This window comes from Chiloscyllium plagiosum, chromosome 3 (genome assembly GCF_004010195.1).
Source record: "Chiloscyllium plagiosum isolate BGI_BamShark_2017 chromosome 3, ASM401019v2, whole genome shotgun sequence".
Lineage (NCBI taxonomy): Eukaryota > Metazoa > Chordata > Chondrichthyes > Orectolobiformes > Hemiscylliidae > Chiloscyllium > Chiloscyllium plagiosum.
Window position 1 is genome coordinate 702,551 of NC_057712.1, and position 8,950 is coordinate 711,500.

The window sequence follows — 8,950 nt, forward strand, 5'->3', positions numbered from 1 at the left end:
AGGACCTTACCATTAAGTGTACAAATCCTGCTAAGATTTGCTTTCCCAAAATGCAGCACCTCGCATTTATCGGAATTAAACTCCATCTGCCACTTCTCAGCCCATTGGCCCATCAGGTCAAGATCCTGTTGTAATCTGAGGTAACCCTCTTCACTGTCCACTACACCTTCAATTTTGGTGTCATCTGCAAACTTACTAACTGTACCTCTTATGCTCGCATCCAAATCATTTATGTAAATGACAAAAAGTAGAGGACCCAGCACCAATCCTTGTAACACCACCCTGTGTCTTCTACCTTTGAGACAATTCTGTATCCAAATGGCTAGTTCTCCCTGTATTCCATGAGATCTAACCTTGCTAATCATCTCCCATGGGGAACCTTGTCGAATGCCTTACTGACGTCCATATAGATCACATCTACTGCTCTGCCCTCATCAATCTTCTTTGTTACTTCTTCAAAAAACTCAATCAAGTTTGTGAGACATGATTTCCCACGCACAAAGCCACGTTGACTATCCCTAATCAGTCCTTGCCTTTCCAAATACATGTACATCCTGTCCCTGAGGATTCGCTCCAACAACTTGCCCACCACTGAGGTCAGGCTCACCGGTCTATAGTCCCCTGGCTTGTCTTTACTGCCCTTCTTAAACAGTAGCACCAGGTTTGCCAACCTCCAGTTTTCCGGCATCTCACCTGTGATGATCAAAGATACAAATATCTCAGCAAGAGGCCCAGCAATCACTTCTCTAGCTTCCCACAGAGTTCTCGGGTACACCTGATCAGGTCCTGGGGATTTATCCACCTTTAACCGTTTCAAGACATCCAGCACTTCATCCTCTGTAACCTGGACATTTTGCAAGATGTCCCAATCTATCCAAAGGGCAACTGTCTGTGTGGAGTTTGCACATTCTCCCCGTGTCAGCGTGGGTTTCCGCCGGGTGCTCCGGTTTCCTCCCACAGTCTAAAGATGTGCAGGTTAGGTGAATTGGCCTTGCTAAATTGCCCGTAGTGTTAGGTGAAGGGATAAATGTAGGGGAATGTGTCTGGGCGGGTCGCTCTTCGGAGGGTTAGCGTGGACTTGTTGGGCCAAAGGGCCTGTTTTACAGTGTAAGTAATCTAATCTAATCTAATCTAATCTAATCTCCCTACAGTCTATATCTTCCATATCCTTTTCCACAGTAAATACTGATGCAAAATATTCTGTGGCTCCACACAAAGGCCACCTTGCTGATCTTTGAGGGGCACTATTCTCTCCCAAGTTACCCTTTTGTCCTTAATATATTTGTAAAAATCTTTTGGATTCTCCTTAATTCTATTTGCCATGTCCCCTTTTTGCCCTCCTAATTTCTCTCTTAAGTATACTCCTACTGCCTTTATACTCTTTTAAGGATTCATTTGATCCATCCTGTCTATACCTGACATATGCTTCCGTCTTTTTCTTAACCAAACCCTCAATTTCTTTCGTCATCCAGCATTCCCTATACCTACCAGCCTTCCCTTTCACCCTGACAGGAATATACTTTCTCTGGATTCTTGTTATCTCATTTCTGAAGGTTTCCCATTTTCCAGCTGTCCCTTTACCTGCAAACATCTGCCTCCAATCAGCTTTCGAAAGTTCTTGCCTAATACCGTCAAAATTGGCCTTTCTCCAATTTAGAACTTCAACTTTTAGATCTGGTCTATCCTTTCCCATCACTATTGTAAATCTAATAGAATTATGGTCGCTGGCCCCAAAGTGCTCCCCCACTGACACCTGCCCTACCTTATTTCCCAAGAGTAGGTCAAGTTTTGCACCTTCTCTAGTAAATACATCCACATACTGAATCAGAAAATTGTCTTGTACGCACTTAACAAATTCCTCTCCATTTAAACCTTTAACACTATGGCAGTCCCAGTCGGTGTTTGGAAAGTTAAAATCCCCTACCATAACTACCCTATTATTCCTACAGATAACTAAGATCTACTTACAAGTTTGTTTTTCATTTTCCCTCTGACTATTAAGGAGGTCTATAATACAATCCCAATAAGATGATCATCTCTTTCTAATTTCTCAGTTCCACCCAAATAACTTCTCTGGATGTATTCCCAGGAATATCCTCCCTCAGCACAGCTGCAATGCTATCCCTTATCAAAAAATGTCATTCCCCCTCCTCTCTCGCCTCCCTTTCTATCCTTCCTGTAGCATTTGTATCCTGGAACATTAAGCTGCCAGTTCTGCCCATCCCTGAGCCACGTTTCTGTAATTGCTATGATATCCCAGTCCAATGTTTGGAACCATGCCCTGAGTTCATCAGCCTTCCCTGTTAGGCCCCTCACATTGAAATAAATGCAGATTAAGTTATTAGTCCTACCTTGTCCCTGCCTGCCCTGACTGTTTGACTTACTTCTGTTCTCAACTGTACCAGTCTCAGATTGATCTCAATCCTCACTATCTCCCTGGGTCCCACCACCACACACCCCAATCTTACTCGTTTAAATCCTCAAAAGCAGTTCTAGCAAAATTTCTCTGCCAATATATTCGTTCCCTTTCAATTTAGGTGCAATCAGTCCTTCTTGTACAGGTCACTTCTACCCCAGAGATTCCAATGATCCAAAAATGTGAATCCTTCTCCCATGTACCAGCTCCTCAGCCATGCATTCATCTACTCTATCCTCCTATTCCTGCCCTCACTAGCTCGCAGCACTGGGAGTAATCCAGATATTACTACCCTTTTGAGGACCTCCTTCTTAAATTTCTGCCTAGCTCTCTGTAATCTCCCTTCAGAATCTAAACCTTTTCCCTTCCTATATCGTTGGTTCCAATGTGAACAATGACCTCTTACTGGCCCCTCTCCCCCGTGAGTACATTCTGCACCCTCTCTGAGATATCCTTGATCCTGGCACCAGGGAAACAACACACCGTTCTGCTTTTTCTCTGCTGGCCACAGAAACATCTGTCTGTACGTCGGACTACAGAATCCCCTAACACAATTGATCTCTTGGAAGCTGACGTACCCCTCGTTGCATTAGAGCCAGTCTCAATACCAGAAACTTGGCTGTTTGTGCTACGTTCCCCTGAGAATCCATCATCCCCTACATTTTCCAAAACAGCATTGCTGTTTGAAATGGGTATATCCACAAAGGACTCCTGCACTAGCTGCCTACCTCTCTTACCCTTCCTGGAGTTAACCCATCTATGTGACTGTATCTGAGACTTTCCCCCCTTCCTATAACTGCCATCCATCGCATACTGTTGCTGTTGCAAATTCCTCATCGCTTCTGTCTGTCTCTCCAACTGATCCATTCGATCTGATAAGATTCGCATCCAACAGCATTTATGGCAGATATAATCCGCAGTAACCCTTAAACTCTCTTTAAACTCCCACAGCTTACAAGAAGTACATATCACTGCAAAGGCCATTTTTGCTCCTTCACAATCTACAGACCCAGGAAATAACAACGTCTTATTCCTCTACAAAACACTGCACCAGTTAAAATATAAGCCGTGGATATTAATTTAAGTTTTAATCAAGAGACTTATCTCCAAAAACATATAATCAAGAAAGAACCCACTGTACTCACTAATACATCCTCTCTCTTGGACAGACTTAAAACAATCAACTTATCTGATTCTGTGTTGAGAACTTTGCCCAAACCGGTTCCTCCAAGATTAGTTGCGAAATTCACTTTGTTCATTTTCCCAGATGCACTCTGATGTCCAGCGACACATGAATTCAATCAGCAAAGGCAGTAACTGTGCAGGTTCTCTCTCTCTCTCGTGCACTGTCCTCACCATGTGCTTCCTTGGTCGGTTCTTCTCCCTTTTAAAACTGTTGTTTTTTTTTTCCCAAAGTTCCAAAACAATGCAACAACATAAAAACAGTAATTGCTGCTCCTGGAATTTGAGGAAATCACCTCCAGTACCCAAAATACCTCAAAAAAAAAAGGAGCAGCTCTTACAGCCAGAAATTTTTCCCATCCTCCATCTTTGATTACCCAGAGTCCCTTTGTGCACTATATTCAATTCGATCTGTTGTTGGTTAAAACAAGCTAGGGAAAGCCCAATTTTTAATAGTCAGATTATACACTGAAATGTTAATCACAGTGTGGCCAAAGACTTGCAGCATCAGAAATTTGTTCAAAGTGCATTCATCCACATATGCTCAGCACTGCATGGAACGCCTCCACAGCCTACAGGTTCAAAAGGAATCCTCTTAGCCAAACCATTGCCTGACAAGTGCAGAAGTCAACAAGCTAAGGGCACCCAAAAGAAAACACATCAACAGCATTGTTCTTACATAAAATGGGTCTAAAATGCAATTCTGCAGTTACAGAATGCTTTAATTGAGCAGTTTTTAATAAAATGCAGTAGGCTCTGCACCATTTCTTGAACTAAAAGTATGGCTGTTTGAATTTTTAAATAGTGGCATCAACAGAAGTTAAAAATGGCAGTCACTTTCAATGCCAAGAACCAGCAACTAACCTTGAAGCTATTCTAAAAGGTGACTAATGGGATCTCATTCCACTGTGCTGACTCCACGTATTCTAGAATGCAAATACGTTTCTACCCACAAGGGGATTCTCTTGAGATTAAAAACCATTAAAGAACCTGGCATTAGTTGTTCATCAGGTTATTTGAGCCTTGCAGCATGCAAATGCAAAGTGCTGGAAATCACAACGCAAGTGTAATAGCCTCAATTTCACCAAAATGAGATAACCAAAATATTCATGTTGGCCACCATGCAAATTGTCCTATGTTCCAATCCAGACCCCTAGGTTGGCAGACTCCTGGATTGTGAATTAGAAAATCAATATAACTGATGTCCACTTTAGCTCATCCATAAATAAAAGCTGTGTTCTTGTCCCATTAAAACAACGGAATTCCACAGTTTTTAACCACACACTCCATTTGGGAGTCAATTTTCTTTAATAATCATATTAGATGCAAAGGACATACATGACATGATACTCATCACAATAAAGAAGAATGTAACTGGAAATAAATGTTGCAGCTCATTTGACCAGTCATGAGAAAACCTTTAATTAAAAACTTTGACTATTGAATCATTTACTTAACTAATTTCTATTAAGCGTTCTTAATACAATCCACACACACTGTTACCTTAGCGGTGTGCAAACTTGTCACCAATATATAGAAATTAGTTCAAATCCCAGACAATTGATCCTACTTGAGATTTTTTGTTTGACTGTACTACTTATTAACATTTATAACCTTATTCACCACCAAAAAGAAATTCCAATTATAAAGCACCTATTTACAATGTCAATGCCCAAAGCATTTTGCAGCCAATTAAGTAGCACTGAAGAGAAGTCACCATTTTAAATGTATAATATACAGCAGCAACAGCAGTAAGAGAATAAAGATCAGTTAATTAACATGGCAAAAATATTGGTCAGGACCTTAGACACAAATGCCTGCTTGTGGGATTTTTCACATCCACCAAAAAGGACAGATTCAGCCTCAGTTAACATTATTTCAAGTCCCAAGGCAGAAACATAACTTTTCCTTTCTTCAAAACTCAAATTGTGACACAACAGAATAATTCTGTGACTCTTTAGGAATTGAGCTAGATTAGCAAATTACACCATCACATCATGACTACAATGCAGTATTAGTCGGTATTCTGTTTGTTTGCATCCAAGATACAAAATTCAAGGTTTCAGATGAACATATCGTTAGATGGAGAATCAGTATTCTCTTTTTTACAAATTACAGTTGCACAAGAACAGATTCAAAGCATCTGCATGTATGCAATCCACTGGCATCACATTCACCTAAACAATGGGTTAAGCAGTGGCATTAGGCAACCATAGGCGTTTGAGACGGGAATTCAGGTGTGTGATTGGCTTTATTACACCTTTTACTTTTCAATAGGGCTGTGGTCTCCTGAATCAGACCTTATAGTTCATTTGTTAAATCCTCCACCAATTCACCTGCCGAAAAATTACATGTTTAACTTTGCAAAACACTCAAACATCGTCAACCTCAAATACAAACTTCACCTCCCCATACAGATATTGCTGAAGTATTTACAGCATTCTGTATGGTTTCATGTTTCCAACATTTGTTGTACTCCTGTCACCTTTGTGGTCTCTGTATATGAAATAGAACCGTTATCTCCAAGATTTGCAAACAAACTTTTGCTCTATTTATGGCAAATCATGCAAGCATTTGCAAGAACTAAGGACTCCAAACCTGATTAGCTTGATACTTAGCAACTTTGAGAAAATTCTAGACCCCATGGTTAGCACCTCTGTTCATTCAAACCTTTGCCTGAAGCAGTGGAATCACAAGTGAAGCACTACAAGCAATCTGGACACTAAATCTCAGGAAGAATTTACTAACTAAAAAGGAACTATTGTTTGATGAGCCTAGGAAGAGGTGGGAGAATCAAAAATTAGAGCCAGACCTTTCAGGAATGAAATTAGGAAACATTTCCTCACACAAAAGATTACAAATGCTTGACATTCTCTTCTGCCATTCTCGATCAGTTGTTAATTCTGTATTTAAAACTGAAAGCTTAGATTATTAAAGTCTGGCAAAGAACATGACATCAGATATGTGATCAATCATGATCTCATTCAGGGTCAGAACCGGCACAAGGAGCTAAACAGCAAACTGTGGAGATGATCTGCAGTACTCTGATTGCAACTGACCCCACTCACAAAAATTAACAATTTAGCTGAAGTAACTGGATTGCATCCCATAAGAATGTATCACTTCCTCTGATTAGGCCATGTTAGTCAACTGAAAAGTTAAAATACAAACTATATTTAAACAAAATGTATTTAATTATAATGACTTGGGGAATATTCAGCATTGAAATATTTATCTGTACAGATTCAAAGATTAAATCTCCAAACATACTATGACTAATATTTAGTTACTTGACCTTAATTTCAAACTAACTGACCCAAAAAGGTTCAAAAGAAATTAAATCAATAAACTAATCTTTTTTTTTAAACTGAAAGCACATTTAAAAAACAGAAAGAGAAGAATAAACTCAATTTCTTAAGCCTGCTCCACTGAACAAAATCTCCAGCAATGCAATTTCCCCACACAAACTCCTTATCCCTTGTCTTTAAGAATCTAAAAATGTATTGAAGTCAGTCTCAAACATACTCCAAACAAGTCATTCACATCCTCTTGGGTACAGAATTTCAAAGGTTCACAACTTGCAGTGATGAAATCCCCCCTCACCTCAGCCCTAACTGATCCACCATTTACAGTGAGACTGTGTTCACTGGTTTTAGACACTGCAAGCTGAAAGAAACACCCTTCTTACATTTATCTTGACAAGTCCTTTAGGAACCTTCGATTAAATCACCTTTTGTTCCTTTAAGTACAACAGACCCAGTCTCTCCTCATCAGATAATCCTAACATCACAGGGATCAAATTTAATGAATCAGTGTTGCACTCCCTCTCTGGTAAATACATCTTTCCTTTCAAAGAGACCTGAACTGTACATAATACTATTCCAAGTACAGTGTCACCCAGATTCCAAAGGTTTGAAGCAAGGCCTTTTTGCTCCTTTACTCAAATGCTTTTACATTAAAGGTCAACATACCATTTGCCTTCCTAACAGCTTGCTGTATCTGTTATTGTGATTTTTGCACATCAGTACTTCCTAGTCTCTCATAATTTAAGAGATTTTATATTTCACTTCACTTTATATTTCATTTGCCATGTTGCTGTTCATTCACTTAGCCTGCCTAAATCTCCCGTATGCTCTTTCCATCCTCCTCACAATATACGTTCCCATCAAGTTTTGCAGTATCTACAAACTTGGAAATGTTACATTTAGTCCCCAAATTCTTGAAATATATGACGAACAGTTAGGACCTCGAGTACTGATCTTAGCGGTACCGCACTACTGACAGCCAACCAACCTGAGAATAAGCCATTTATTACGACTATTTTCCCTTGTTAACCAGTTTTCTGTCCAGATCAGAATGTATTGTTTTAGTATTGTCATAAAGTAGAAAAACGCTCAATCGGAAGCTCTAACCATTTTAAAAAGGTGTTTCCAAAAGGCCGAAATACCATTAACCAAGTTTAGCAAAAAAATGGCAGCTTGGTTTAAAAAATGCAATCCGCACTTCAGAAATCAATGATAAATCATAGAGGAATAAAACACGGTTTGAAAAAAAAAGAAAAAGGTCCAAAAGCTGTTCCGACACAAATATCAACCTCAGTAGGTTTAATTGAACATCCTGCCTTCAGGAGTAAAACGCTGAGGGACACAGACATTATCAGTTAAAAAATGTTCCACTCCCCCTGGCCGAGGCTTCACTGCATTACACTGGGCAATCCTGTTATTTACAACAAAAAAAAGGCTGTAAGATCAGGCGCAAGGCCCAAGCTGTGGCTCGGACAGCCGCCCAGAGCCTCCACCCAGAGCGGCGGCGGCGGCGGCGGGGGCTGAATGAGAGTGTGGGCCGGAGGCACTGACCGCCCTCCCTCACTCACTTACCTATTGTGGAGATAAAAGTGGTATTAAAGGCGTCATCCGAGAACCTGAAAAGCACGCAGGTCTTCCCCACTCCGGAGTCTCCGATCAGCAGCAACTTGAAGAGTAAATCGTAGGTTTTCTTCGCCATAATCCCTCCCTCCCTTGGGCTGATGAACTGGGGCGAGGAGAGTTTTTTTTTAAAAAAGGAACAAAATGGCGCCTCTGTCTCTTTCAGTTTAACAGCGTTCCGGCCGCAACAAGTTAGATTCCATGAATCTCCATTGATCTGCCTTGTTCAAAATCAAAATGCAAACACCGGCCAGCAACCGTCCCCTTGGTTAAACTTTCTTTTTTCTTTCTCCCTTTCTTTTCACTTCGCTAAGACATTCGGGAACCGCATCACCAAATTCATTCAACGTCGACGTCAGTCCATCCCCGCTCCCCGCGGTCAAACCAAACACAGCCACATGGAGGGGGGGCCCACTCCAAACACCAA

The 8,950-nt window shown here is 40.7% G+C and overlaps 1 protein-coding gene across 1 annotated transcript in view; it reads right to left on the reverse strand.

The window, feature by feature from the left end:
• rab10 (RAB10, member RAS oncogene family) overlaps nucleotides 1-8,921 on the reverse strand; it is an 80,045-nt gene extending 71,124 nt beyond the window's left edge. Inside the window, exon 1 of the mRNA XM_043675885.1 lies at nucleotides 8,476-8,921. Coding sequence (XP_043531820.1) covers nucleotides 8,476-8,602 — 127 coding nt within the window. The 5' untranslated portion in view covers nucleotides 8,603-8,921. The remainder of the gene's footprint in view (nucleotides 1-8,475) is intronic.
• Nucleotides 8,922-8,950: the final 29 nt, after the last annotated feature.